Source organism: Labeo rohita, chromosome 7, assembly GCF_022985175.1.
Source record: "Labeo rohita strain BAU-BD-2019 chromosome 7, IGBB_LRoh.1.0, whole genome shotgun sequence".
Lineage (NCBI taxonomy): Eukaryota > Metazoa > Chordata > Actinopteri > Cypriniformes > Cyprinidae > Labeo > Labeo rohita.
The window spans coordinates 15,047,768-15,063,383 of record NC_066875.1 but is presented as its reverse complement, the minus strand read 5'-3'; the positions used below and the strand labels follow the sequence as shown (position 1 = coordinate 15,063,383).

Below are 15,616 nucleotides of genomic sequence, written 5' to 3'. Positions count from 1 at the left end.
TATGTCATGTGCTGTGCTGCAGTTATAAACTACTGAGGTGTGTGATATCTCTATCTCCATGTATTTATCTATCTGTATGGTTTTAAGAGAGTAGTGCGACTATTCAGTATTTGCTCTGCATCAGTTACAAACACTATATACACAGAAAGTCTGCCATTCAAAATCGGACAGCAATGCTGTCACTAGCTATGTTTCCATCACCCTGTTTTTATGAGCATTTTGGAGTATCGCATTAAAAAACGAGTGATGGACACGGTAAATTTCAAAAGAAAATTCCTTAATTTGCAAAAAAGTTTTTATGCTCGCTTGAGGTGGTTTTTGACTTGTGTGAAAAAGAGTTAATGTGAATAATTGGAGATGGAAACGCAAATGCCAGATAAATTCCTCCATGCGCATCAAAAAGTCATGTGACTTTGCGCTATAGGTTGGCATAACCTGACTAACCAGTGGACCAATCTTATTGCACAGCATCTGAAATGTTGTTATGGTTATTTTGAAATGCCAGAGTAAAGTCTGCCATCAAAGTATTTCTGCATAATTGCCTCTCAGAACACAACTGAGTTCCCAAACAGCAGGCATCCACCTCTGAAAGCAATGACCGCATTTATTGTGTTTCATCTGCTCGCTCTGAGGCGCAAGTAATTTATCATATATGAAAATGATTAGGACTATATTCAGTGGCTTCTCCTGCTTTTCTTAGTGATACTGGCATGCTATCAGGAAGTGATGATTTTGTTCTCTTTGACTCGTTGGATGGAAAACGGTGCTTATTCGCAAATGTTTTATGCAATATTCCAGTCTTGCGCACAAGTTAAATTCACAACTTTGGATGGAATCCCAGCTACTGTGATATTTTTATACTTAATTATTTTCTTTACACTGCAAAGGTGACACAGAAGCTGCCTTTATCTATAAAGGTCAAAAGTTTACACCCCCCTCACAGAATCATTAAAAAATTGTTATTGTAATTAATGTTAATTATTTTACCAAAATAAGATGGATCATACAAAATGCATGCTATTGTTTATTTAGTACTGACCTGAATAAGATATGTCACACAAATGTTACATAGATGTTTACATATAGTCCACAAGAGAAAATAATAGTTGAATTTATAAAAATTACCTGGTTCAAAAGTTTACACCCCCTTGATTCTTAATACTGTGTTACCTGAATGATCCACAGCTGTGTTTTTCAGTTAGTGATAAATGTTCATGACCCTGATAGCACACATTCATCACAGAGACATCCATTTTACATCTGCATTTACATCTGTAAAACTGCATTTGTCTGTATTTTTGTGTGTATTTTTTAGAGAGTTTGCTCATCTGCAATACGTCTATATGATGTTTCCTATCAGATGTCATATAGACTATTAGAGGTCTTTAAGATGTTTATAATTTAGAATTTTTGTAAATTTCGCATCTTACAGACATCTGTTAGATGTTTGTACACAGCAGATCCTTTCCAGATCAAGTAATCTTTAACAGACATCTTGCAGATGTATGTGTGATACCTGGGGAGTCCCTTGTTTGTCCTGAACAGTTAATTTTAAGATCCATCTTCTCACACTGAGGACAAATAAGGGTCTCATATGCAACTATTACAGAAGGTTCAAATGCTCACTGATGCTCCAGAAGGTAAAACCATGCATTAAGGGGGGTGCCGGGGGGTGAAAACTTTTGAACAGAATGGAGATGTGTACATTTTTCTTATTTTGCCTGAATATCACATTTTTTTCCATTTAGCACTGCCCTTCAGAGGCTACAGAAGATAGTTACATGTTTCCCAGAAGACAACAAAAGTTAAATTTACCCTGATCTACAAATTCAAAAAGTTTTCACCCACCTGCCTCTAAATGCATTGTGTTTCCTTCTAGAGCATCAGTGAGCGTTTGAACCTTCTGTTATAGTTGCATATGAGTCCCTCAGTTGTCCTCAGTGTGAAAAGATGGATCTCAAAAACATACAGCTATTGTTGGAAAGGGTTCAAATACAAAAATGCTGGAAAACCAAAGAATTTGACGGATCTGAAATATTTTTTCTGAAGAACAGCAGGCAGTTTAACTGTTCAGAACAAAAAAGGAACTCATGAAAAACTATCACTAAACAAAAAAAAAAAAAAAAACAGCTGTGGATCATTCAGGTAACAACACAGTATTAAGAATCAAGGGGATGTACCTTTTGAACAGAATCATTTTTATAAATTCAACTATTATTTTCTCTTGTGGGCTATATGTAAACATCTTTTATGTGAAATGTCTTATTCAAGTCAGTACTAAATAACCAATAACATGCATTTTGTATGATTCCTCTTATGGTAAAATAATCAAGATTTTTTAATAATTCTGAAAGGGGGATGTAAACTTTTGACCTCAACTGTTTTTATCAATCTATACTGAATAGTGGACGATCGATATGGATTTTTGGATGGCTGATATCTTGGTTGATATAAAGTTCATATATATATATATATATATATATGCCAAATTTAGGTCAATATTTTGGCTATGACAATATATTGGTTGACCACTAAATACTACCAATTTCTCTCTTTCTATGTATTTATCATTTACAACATAGAGCGGATGGTTAATGGTTTGATGAAATGTCATATATACCCACAACAAAGCATGGACCGGCTGAAGTCTTCAGACATTCTTCCAGTAGTTTCATCCGTAGTCTCTGCAGCTCTGGACTGTCCCACTCCTCTGGATCAATGCCCCAGTACAGGTCCACCACCTAGAAAACACACATATGCAAATATTTAAAACACCACTGAAACATTTACACACACTGTCTACACCTTTATAATGCATACAATTTACAGTTTTGAATTACAAGATATAAATAATTTGCTTTTAATACATTCCAAAATGAATTTCTTCATTCTACTCAAAGGAGAGTTTTTTTTTTTTTTTTCTTTTTCTTTTATGCTTTTATTTTGATAGGACAGCAAGTTGACAGGAAGCAAAGAGGGGATCGGGATCAGGAAAGGTCAGCAAACTGGAACTGGAACTTGAGATGCCCGAAGCACAACGGCACTACATGTCAGCGTACTGCCACGAGGCTATCAGTGCCGACAGCTTAGCGGAATGTTCTGGTTACTTTTTTCTTACAATAAAAAAGAATTGGCACAGGGTTCAGAGAGGCACTTGAAGAATTTTAGTAGACCTATATATCAACACCCTTAACTAAAGCCTAATTCTTTTTTATTACTAAGAAAGGAAGATCTAGGGAGTAATGAATGCCTGGGAGAGTATGAATTTCCACACTCTTTCAGCACAGATTAGCACTTTAAAAGGAACCACAGGGAGAGGAATGAGGGAAGAGATACAGAGAGACAGAGAGAATGAGAGAAAGGAAGGGAGAAACAAGAAGAGCAATGCTGAGAATGTGTTCCTGCAGTCAGCTAAACGCTGCACTCATGCTGAGACACATTAAACTGCTTACTGCTCACAATTAAGAGTCTCTAATAATTTTGAGTGTGCTTTCGGAATCACTACAATAATCTGACAGCACACGTGTATGTACAGCAACAGCATAATAACCTCACACAGGGCAATTCAAGATGATTATCTTGTATATTGATTGTTATGAAGAACAATATGCTAGCTGCCATTTTGATTTGATTAAATTTGATGAAATTTCTCCACATACACTCGCCCACCCTACAAACCAGGTTAGAAGGGTATCTTAGGGGAGATTTCAACACCTAGCTCATTATTCATTTCATAGACCATACAAATTGGTAACAGAGAAGCCATTAAACTTGTAATACTCCTTTTTGATAGTTTTAGCACCCCAGGCCATACTAATAACAAACAGTGATTTCTGCTGCACTTTCATTTCAGTTATTGTTTGACCACCAGTCCAACAGTATTCAGATAGAATTTCCTTAATATATTTACAGTAAATTACTGTTTAAATTTGAAATTGAAATTAAAGTTTAAATTGATGACAATAAATATGAAACTATTTTAAATGCTGTTCTTATGAACTTTCTATTTATCAAAAAATCCTAAAAAATATCAGTAACACAGTCTCCACAAATATATTAAGCAGCGTAACTGTTTTTATCATTATTAAAAATAACAAATGTTTTTTGAGCACACTAGAATGATTTCTGAAGGATTGTGTGACACTAAAAAAAGTAAAGTAATAGCTGCTGAATATACAGCTTTTCCATCACAGGAATAAATGACAATTTAAAATGCAACCAGTTTGTATGATACATTATATCTGGGAGCATGACTGAGTTTAGGTTGGTTACATTTATTCAACAGGGACCATGCACAACAGCTGCTGTGCCAGAATTTGCTATAAAGCTAATTTTGCAATCTGCACTTCCTGAGCAATAAATCACAAATGTACATACAATATATCTCATTATGTTCCATATAAATCAGAAGTGGCCAGCATCAGTCCTGGACAGCCACAGTCCTGCAGAGTTTCACTCCAAACTATAAATAAACACACCTTAACAAGCTAATCACAGTCAAAAAGTTACTAGAAATCTACAGGCAGGTGATTTTTTATTAAGGTTGGAGCAAATGCTGCGTTCGATTTATCATCGGAAGTAGAAAATTTAGAGCTCCATGTCATTTTTTAAAAATGAAATCCTCACGCAAGTCAAAGTTCCTTCTTGCAGCAGTTACTAAATGCTGTGTTTTTGCTAACACAGCTAATGATAACATGAGAAAACTCCATTGCATTTTTTCTGACTTTTCCAGTGTCCACCTGTCCATATACAGCCATGACTAGATAGAGCAAAGAGTGCAGCAACACTATTTTCCTCCACGCCGTTATAGAACAGCTTCAGCAGAATTATTTTTAACATACACTAAAACAGATCATTGTGAAATAAATGCTGATTCATGATATTTGATAATGAATAACAACTGTACTTCATTACAGAGGAGACTATATCTAAAATAAGGATCAATAACACGTCAAGAATTAAAATTATACAATTCTGGCCTCGCTTAATGGATCTTAGGTGGAACTTAAGTGATCAAGTAAGGTGCTGTCAGATGGTGGAGGAGCTGGGGATGGAGAGCGTAAATGAGCGCAGTGCGGCACAATAGGAGCAGCTGAAGTGTAGCTGAAAAGGTAACTTTAAAAGAATGCAGACTGTTTTGAATTCTTGTAGGTAAACATGGATCACCTGGTCATCAGACTATGTGGGCTTGACCGGCATGTCCTGCCCTGAACTAAAGCTATGCTTCATTTTTAAAGGGGTCATATGATGCGATTTTATGTTTTCCTTTGTCTTTGGAGTGTTACAAGTTGTTTGTGCATATATAAGATCTGTAAAGTTGCAAAGATTAAAGTCTCAAACCTGAAGAGATATTCCTTATAAAAGTTAAGACTCAGCCACGCCTTCCTAAAATGGCTCATTCAAACATGCCCCCACATGTCTACGTCATGGTGTGGAAAGATTTACATAACACCGCCAAAATGTTTCTGCAAAGAAATAATTTGCAACTTTTATTCTCGCTGTAGTAGTATTGTTGCAGCTGCCGCCGTGTTGTGGAGACACTGTGTGTTTCATTGCGAAAGCAAAAGTTCTTTGTTTGGCCTTGCAAATGAGTACACAACTAGTGGTTAACCCTTTAAGATTTAAGGGTAAAATAGGTATTTTTCACATATTTTGTTTATTTGACTGTAAAATTCAAACAGAACGTACAATTTACAAGTGCAAGGTGTCATTTTTTTCAGAAAACAAATGGCTTTCAAAAAATTACAGTTATTGACCATTAGTGTTGTGTGGTGAGTTTGTAAACAGAATTTAAATAGACAAAAAAAAAAAAACAGGAATAAATTTTCTGATTTTTGTTTAGAGAAAAAAGAGAGAAATCAAAATAATCCAACACTTCATACTTGAATATTCAACTATATTATATATATATATACAAGGTTTTTTTGACACTGGGTTGCACAGTTTTCATTTGAGATTTTTTGTTTATGCATGCACACATATACACACGCATACACGCACGGATCAATCACATTTTGTGCTGTTTACTCCTCCTTCGCCATGTTTCTGTTAGATTCTTTTATTATTTTACACAATCCAAATCTCCACGCTAAGAAGTTACCACAATAAGCTATACATTGCCGGAAAGCGCATATTGTCTACTGTCAGAAGCAATCTGAATTGTTTTGATAGTGCAAACGGCTGAAGAATTTTGGTAACATGAATCAGCTTGGTTTGATGTTTCGGCGCCGACGCATCCGGTTTAAAAGGGTTTAAGTTATATTAACCCTTTTATAATATTTGTATAATTTATATATTTACAACACTATTCCAGAACTTTACAACACAAATATTTGAGTGTGTGCAGTACATTTTACGGAGGACTGTTTCCTGAACCTGGGAGAGTAGCCTACAATGCTGGCTGTGCACACTATAAAGTGGGTCAATTTCAGTGTTGCAAGGAGAGTCTGGCACTTCTGACTCACAGCCTGTAAGTACGTTTTCATATTTAAAGCATTTGCTACTGGCTATTCAAAGGCGAGTTTTGAGCAGTGTGAAGTAATGCTTGTTCTTTGTCGTTTCTGTGATCACAGATACAGACATGGTGGTATGTTTACACAGTGCAACGCAATGCATAAAAAGACAGAATGAGTCATTATAATCAGTAATAATGTCCTCACTGAATGCAACAAATGCCTCATTTATAATGGGTTTTGTTGTTTTTGTCTTGTCGCGCCGGGACACATCATCATGGTAAGGGGCGAAACATTTCAGTCACACTCTTGAAGTATTTGGCCAATCACAACGCACTGAATAGCTGGCTAATCAGATCACACCATGCTTTTCAGAATGACGAGCTTTATAAAAATCAACGTGTTTTAAAAAGGCCGGGCAGAGAGGAGCAATAACAGTGTACAGTATGTGGAAAATAATGTGCTTTATTTTCCTCAAACCGCGTAAACAATGCATTACACCAAATACACAAAACAATGTTCTTTTTGGCAACATTATATGACCCCTTGAAAAAGACTAAATGCTGTGCGTTTTCTATCTCTGTGAGTAGATACTAAATTTCCAGAATAATTTGAGATAATGGGCAGAAAACGAACAGAAGAATTTAAGAAATTCCATCCTTGCCATTTGTTATATATCTGGTGTTTCTATCAGCTTAAAAAACACACAGACAGATACATTTACACATATACACACTCTTGCACCCACACACCAAAAATGGTTTACCTGCACTGGTGGCAAAATGATGGAGGAACAAGAGATTGAGGGAATGAAATTGCTTGTGTCTTCGTGTGTGTGTGTGTGGTAATGGACTTAATGAAGAGAGACAGGACATTTCCTCAGCACCAGCATGGCAGGACACAGGAATATCCCTGGACACATTTGTCAGAATCAGTGTCACTGGCGCAGATAATTTAAACGGCAAACACGCTGCAGGGGGAATCTCTCCCCACTGCACGCATGCGAGCGCGTGTATGCTGAAGGACTGGGGCTCTGTAATCAAGTATGTGTTTCTGTGTGTGTGTGCTGATCACATCTGTTCAGTGTGTGAGTATGAGTGTGATTAGTTTAATCTGATGTTGATTTAATGTGTCTATGCTAGTCACGTCTTTCTCTTTCTCGCAATCTCAAGCAAGTCCAATAAAATTCTGATGTCATTCACATTGTGGTAGCTCTTTAGGACCCCTAACACATTTCTTTTGCTCAGCTGGCAAAAACCAAGCCACTGTGTGTCCTGCCTTCTTCCCAGACTTCATTTAACAAATACAATCATGGCTTCCATCCAAGAGCACATAAAGCACAAGAGACTGCCTACATAATGTGAGCTCTACACTCAACTGCTCTATGCTAATCAAACTTCTAAGAAGAGAGAAATACTTCATATGAAAAATGACCAGCTTTTTATGTATACGTTATAATGCTGAAAAGGAAAATCCATGCCAAATTCACTGTAATGAAAAATGCATTGGTAAAACTTCAATTTGTTAACATTATTAGTTCAAATTATTGTACAACTTTTTTACTTAGTAACAATCTTTGCTTCTGAAGAAACAATTCTTCACTAAGCAAAGAGCTTTGACATAGATATAAAATGTTTAACACAGACCTTAATGTTCGGTAAAGTCCCGATTGTTTAGGGATCAAGACTAACGCTTCGTGTCAGCTCCAGACAAAGTAATTACAATTTTATGCAAAAGTTTGGGAACCCCTTGCAAATCTGTGAAAATGTGAATAATTTTAACAAAATAAGAGAGACGCATGACAAAATGCATGTTATTTTTTTATTTGGTACTGTCCTGAGTAAGATATTTTACATAAAATATGTTTACATATTGTCCAGAAGAAAAAAAAAAAAAAAAAAAAGCTGAAATTATTAAAATAACCCCCTGCAAAAGTTTTGGAACCCTTGATTCTTAATACTGTGTGTGGTTACCTGGATGATCTATGACTATTTTTTTTTTGTTTTGTGATAGCTGTTCATATGTCCCTTGTTTGTTCTGAACAGTTAAACTGAGCACTGTTCTTCAGAAAAATCCTCCAGGTCCTGCAGATTCTTGTGTTTTTTTCAGCATCTTTTGCACAGTTGAACTTTTACAGGTGGTTATTTTAATAATTTCAGCTTTTTTTGTCTTGTGGACTATATGTAAACATATTTTATGTAAAATATCTTACTCAGGACAGTACTAAATAAAAAAAGCATGCATTTTGTATGATATCTCTTATTTTGTTAAAATTCTTCACATTTTTACAGATTCTGCAAGGGGTTCCCAAACTTTTGCATAAAACTGCATCATGTTTGTTTTCCAAATTGCTTTTCTGAAAGAGCTTCTTGGCACTCTGTAAAGCTAATGTTGCTAAAGCTGCCAGTTTCTCTACATGTTTTCACTGATGCTGCCTTCAGTGCTACCAGAATAATCGTAAATAGGAATATGGTAGTTAAAAATTGCATATGAAAGCAATGTGAAGTCGACCGCTTGAATTTGTCGAGCTCATAATCACAAGTGGGACTTGTTGTGATAAAAGTTTGTGATAGCACGCAAAGGCACCATGAGGCCAACTATGTTTCTATTTTTATTGCACCGTGCTACCCATCTGTGTAACTCATAAACGTGCATTTATTATGCACAGCACTAGATTATTAAAATCACTGTTTATTGTTAGTTCATAATATAATGCATTAACAAAAGCCTTAACGGAAAGTGTTACCAGTGAATTCATTTTCATACTGTGTTTAACAATTTTTGACTGCTGAGTATGTTTACATATACAATATTGCTGATCTATTAAAAATCAATCAATCAATCAATCAATCAATCCCTGATGCAAAATAAAATTGGGGTATATACTTGATGTCAAAATGCACATAGACACATGCACCTAGACATGAATAAACCACTAGAATGCCATTAAAGATGCTTACGTGCAGAGTGAAATCCAGATAATGGGCGAACATCTGTGTGCCAATAAGGTTTCTCTTATACTGTGTTTACACAAGCGTATATGTTGTTGATTTATTAAGCAGTCAATGTAAGATTATGCATGTAAACACACTCATTGACCTTATACATTGCCATCAGGAGTATGAACATGACAGGCATGTTTAATCAAGAAATGACAACTAACAAGTGTGATAATCAGGTTTGATCATATTGACAGATCACAGAAAAGACTGACAAGAAGATTTCTTATTGGCTGGACTGTGTTTTTGGCTGCTGGCAGTGGAGCAAGTAGTGGGAGAACTGTTTTCACTCAAACAGAGTGAGTGCAATCAGTCATGCTTTCACACGCACGCGTTGACACTCGTGGACAAACACTTACACACACTGAGCTTGATGGATCTGAACTATTAACTAACCAAGCAATTAGAATGTGACAGCACAGCCCCTGGGAAAGACTGATAACAAGGTATATAGACGGTTAAGAAGCCCAAACATCTGGACACGACAACACAGATGACAAACGCACCCTCCTTAGATTTCACTGAACGACTCAGAGAGGGACACAAGGAGATAATTAGCATGCATCTGATGCTTTTCATAAAAACAAAGCTGAGAAAATTAATCGAGGAGCTGACAGACAGTAAAAAAGCTGTGATGTTCAGCAAAACAATGATATGTTTGGGAACTAAAGCCACAAGGCCATCAAATTTGCAATAAGTGGATGAGTTAGCAGAGTCCACCATATGAGGGAAAGTACTTGCTTAGCGTATTCCCTGTATGCTAACACAAGATTTTATGAATGCAGCGTCTGCCACCACAATTCCTTAAAATTACGACAGCTGTCATGTAGTTTAATGATGCCCATATCTGTAAATGACAACATAATCACATTGTTATGAACTTTGAAAATAGCCCAACTGAACTGGTATCATGAGCAAAGAACTATTACAAACGCTTTTGTTTCCTTGCCTTCCTTAATGCATTACAGCCCACATTTAAACCACACAGGGCTTCACAATCATGTTTTCAAAGAAAACACATGCATATGCAGCAAGTATCATTAAACGCAGTATATTACATCCCGACGTGGAGTAAAAGAGACTGAAATGCTGTCATTTTCCACTAATAGTGCATCCATAGAAATGATGATGAGGTTTACTCAGCCACGGAGGGCTCTGGCCATAAAATTTCATAACATGAGGCAAATATGACTGTATTTACATAATTACACAGCTCAAACTGAGGATTTGCAAACATAATGCTTCATAAATCCCAAATGGCTGGTGATAAAGGGTGAAAGTGTGTCAAACTGGTCAATGTCAGTGCTGGAAAAGTTCTGCATTTAAATTCTAAATTTGCCCTGAAGACATTTGAGGTGACATCAAAGTGGGTAACCTTAAACTGAATCAATGGAAAATTTCACCAAAAAAAAAAAAAGTCATAGACAAAACAGTTCAAGCGCTGTTGTTGACAGGTTTTAATACATTCAGGGTTTACTGCATCTATAATCTGTCTTCAAAGGACAACGTCTCATGCTTCTCTTTTCTCCTCGGTTTTCATGATTATTCCGAGAACTTTCAGATGATGCCTTGAAGATGGAACGAAAGGGAATGAAATCATGTAGAAAACTATCCTAAAAAACAGCCCACAGAACACAGAACACCTCTGAATTAAAGAACAGAAGCACATCTTTGTATGCGACTGAAGAAATACATTTTTTAAAAAATCTGTTGTGAGGAACAGACTTGTTTCTGGATGACATGCTGTCAATTACTTGATGGTGACATGATTATACTGTTACACACATACAGGAGAGCACATATAAGAAAACCATTTAAGCTTATATTACAGATTGTACGTATGAAATTTGTATAATATACATATTTCTAGTAATTGTGTAGTTAATTCTCATATTGTATTTTCAGATTTTCTTGGAATATTTATCCTCTCCCCAAATTTGTCACTGTCGAAACACAGTAATAATAATTTAATTAAGTGTTATATCGACCTATTAATATTTTGCTTACATCTAGATTGTAAATATATTTTTTTGCTATTTTATTTCATTTTTCAGAGGTAAATCTATAACAATTAAATTTTTAACAATATTTCAATATTTTATGAGATTTGTTGTATTTTGAATCCAATTTTTCTTTGTAAAAGGCAAAAAGCTGATCATACTGATTTCAAAGTTAAGGATTCATTAGTTTGAATATATTGAACCAAAAACTATCATAACATATTGGTTGATAACTCAGTATACTTTATTTCTGACAAAACATCCTATGTTTTGGTAGTGACAGCACATTTTTAGTAGTGACAGTAATGCTTTGGTAAGAACCACATACAGAATTTTAATTACAATACAGCTATATTGCATAGCTGTACTAAAATGTTGTTTATTTCCCCCAGATATGAGGATTATGAGTTTTTTTTAAATTTAGATACTTTTGAACCTAGCTCAAAGGTACTAATCAGCATATGGTTAGCTAGCACAGTTCTAAACAGTGATATACATATAAAAAACTAAATGTTATGGAATAACTCGTAAAAAAGTGTGCTTAATTGCAAAAAAAAAGGTGTTCGGTAGTGACGTTCCTTAAAGTTACACACAGATTTTTCAGACTTTTGAACACATTTACCTCAAAATGATGAGACCTATCTACTAACACCTTGTAGCTTTGAGAAAGGGGGGCACACAAATATTTCCTGATCATAAATTTATGGGTTTAGTTAACATTAGTTTTGGCCAATGGACTAAAACATACACTGTTTCATGTTGACATGAAAAATGCGGGACATTGTTTTTACATAAAGTTTCAGAATTTACAAAGAAAAAAAAAATATATATATATATACAGTATATATATATATTCACATTTTAAAAGAATCAAAAAGTTACTTTTAAAAACAACAATGGCAAAAAAATAAATAAATAATAAAAAAATCTGTATTATTTTCAGAAGTTGAAATTTAGGGTTCGGGACAGCCACCTTCCAATTGAAAGTACCCAATAAATGATGATTTATATATATTAAGCTTTGTAATATTTTAAATATTATTGTGGGTTTCAACAGATAACAGAAGGATCTAGATAAACATCTAACATTTGAATATTTAAATGCTTTTTAAATGTGTTTTTTTTTTTTTTTTTTTTTTTTTTTTTGGTTGTGGGACAGCAGTTTGCACCAATTCTGTAGAATGGCCCATATTCTGGTATTTTGTTTTTATGAAAGAATAGTGATAGCGAACCTTTAATTTACATGGGGGTATGATAAATTTCACAAAGCAAAAATGCTGCTCTTCATTCTTAACTAGTATAACAACCCATTCATAATTTCACATATCTACAAACAGCTACTGCATCAGTAGACAGAAATCATAATCTAAGATTCAGTTTGGTTTGGCTGCCTGCAGCAATCTCAACTTCTGCTAAATAGAAAACGATCATCTAAATGGTAAACGGCGCAAGAGTCAAACGGTTAGGAATCACAGAGTTATGAGCAGATTTCATGATGAGATTCAAAACGACTGAGCGGAGGATATAAACATCATTTACAATGCAGTTGCCAGGTTCAGCCCGGTGAAAAGGCCCACAGATTCTCCTGAGACGAGTTATGATTTATGATCCTTCTGGCTTCTGCCTCTACATGAATGTATTACTTTAAGAGAAGACAAATGAGTCAACTGATGGCCCCCATTAAGGGCCAATTAGAAGAGAAATATGATTGTCCAACGTGTTTGTTGATCAAACACTATATCTTACGCTTACAACGTTTGATTATCGAAAACAAGAAGAGAATATGAGAATAAAAGAACACAAGCATCTACAAGAACAAAAGTAGGAGGGAAACAGAGGCATGCCAAGAGATGAAAAAACGTAAGATAGCAAAAGGCAGAAAGAAAGGAATAAAAAGGCCTGTCAGAAGTCCCCTGATTTAAGAGGCTGTTAGCTCACCCACCCTGCAGAGAGAACCATGTTCCTCAACCCCTCGGAGCAGTCACCAATCTCCATGCCTTCATCTCATCTCACAAACTACCCACAATGCACTGCTCTTGAGTGCCTCTGCAATTAGACTACTGCTATGGCAACCAGCTGCCTAGCCTGCTTGCCTTTTCAATTTAGAGAGAGAGAGAGAGAGATGGTAGGAAGGGGAAAAGAGAGAGAAAGACGTGAGGAGAGAGCAGCCAAATGTTAAAACCATAAAACCTTTACATCAATCATGTCTATGCCTGGAATGAAAATGGCCTTTTTTTCTGCAAATGGCTAATCGATACGCTCCAACTGAAAATGCAGAAGCCACCTCAATTCCATACAAGCCCATGGATCGACGCACCAACAGCGAGACATAACCTCCAAACCCTGTGAGGAATGAGCGCTTGTATTTCAGTCCTTCTATCTTTTCATCTCTCTCTGTCTCTTTCTGTTTACCCTTCGGCTGTTTTCCATCCCGTTTTCTCACCTTCTCATCTGCTGAAGCTCCAATGAGTGCTGACAGATCCAATGTGCTCTCGCCAGCATGGAGCACTAATACAACAGGCCATGAATTCCCAGGGTGACTGTAGGGGTTGGGCTTGGATTCATAGCCTGCTGAGGAGTGCGACGAGCCACCAAATGATGGTTACATAGGTCATAATCCCACTCTGCCACCTTTATGACCTTAAGCAAGGCAATTAACCCTGGCACAAACTGCTAATATGCTTTTCCCCCACCAATACACTTTCCTGTGTTAACGCACCTTTTGTGGATGTCACAAAGTCTATTTGTTCCACAGGAAAGTTCTGAATCATATTCATTTAATCACAATAACAGAACAAAATTTCATTACAATTTAAGTAAAAAGTCCAGCAGTAGTCTCTCCAGCTTTTGTATCTAGTTCAAAATCCTCTTAAACGTGATGAAATGGAAATATATCCATATTATGATATGATAATCCAAAAAAAGGTGCAAAGCCCTCATCTCAAAATCCAGTTACCTAGTCTGAGTTAATAAACATTTATACAATGTGTTTATATGCAAATCAGTCAGTTCACCTGACGCATTTAGACTCGACTCCAGCCCTGTAATCAAACCTCGCCTCTGCTGCGGTCGTCATGGCAGCCAAACAGTATTACCAGCGATTTGCAAGTGCCTACAGCTCCGCTCTTGCACTCTCATTGGATTATTAAGCCCATCACCAAGAAATGGTGTTTGTATGAAAACTGGACTTTGTGTTTGTGTGTGTGAGTGATGCGTGAAGACTGGGCCTGTGTTGATATGATCAGGTTGACTGGAAGCTAATCGGAGATAGTGAACAGATTATACAGTTGTTAAAATGGTCAGTTGAGGTTTGAGTGTGAACCTCTATGGTCTGTGGCGACAGCGAGACGATATGGAGGTCATGTGGGGGGAAGAGATCTTTGAGCTTTGTTGTGTTCAAAGGACATAAAAGGCTTTGAAACATTGAAAAATATGACTTTTGGACTTTTGCACCAACAGGGTGGGTTCAACTTGTATACAGAGGTCCATTCACAGACTTTGAACAGTTTGTTGTGACATTTAACTATAATCAACCAATATGTTTTTGTCATCAATCGCTGCCTTCAGAAGACAAAGACTGCACACATAATCAGTTAGCATATTAAGAACGATACTGATGTATTCTCCTGTGTTTGCTTAGGTTTATAAATGATTTAACTTACAAATCTAATGAAATAAGGCTTGTGTTCCCAGTTTAACATTATAATAAACCCAAACTCAAACACAACAACATACAGAGATGAGTTTGAGACATTCCACACATGTAAATGATAACAGTTTGTGAATGGAGCCACTCTGAGATGCACGTACATAACCTACATGCATGTAAATAATTAAAGTGCATATATTAAACATGTATCACATATGTTTATTTAATTCAATCATAGCGTGAATTCTTAATAGTATTATGATTTATTATGATTATTAAATGTGTTTAATATGTGGAATGCGCCACTTCCAGTATTTTGCCGATTACTCGACATTGGTAAAATGCAATAGACGATTTTTTTAGAATCGAATACTCGAAAAGAATAGAAGAATCATTGCAGCCCTAATCTGGACACATAGAGTAAACACAATATAGCATGCTATGTGTAAAAAAAAAAAACATTTACTAACTCAATAAGAACAAAGTCTTATTATTATAACTTTTCATATAAAGTAG

General features: G+C 35.9%; 1 protein-coding gene across 6 annotated transcripts in view; it reads right to left on the bottom strand.

Annotated features, from left to right (window-relative positions):
* LOC127168092 (NACHT and WD repeat domain-containing protein 2) overlaps window positions 1-15,616 on the bottom strand; it is a 69,137-nt gene that overhangs the window by 33,280 nt on the left and 20,241 nt on the right. For 4 of the 6 annotated variants that reach the window (XM_051114643.1, XM_051114644.1, XM_051114642.1 and 1 more), the window contains one exon: window positions 2,625-2,741. In XM_051114643.1, coding sequence (XP_050970600.1) covers window positions 2,625-2,675 — 51 coding nt within the window. In that variant the 5' untranslated portion in view covers window positions 2,676-2,741. Of the gene's footprint in view, window positions 1-2,620; window positions 2,742-13,393; window positions 13,427-15,616 lie in introns of those variants that run through there. The other 2 variants (XM_051114645.1, XM_051114646.1) reach the window with 2 other exon arrangements.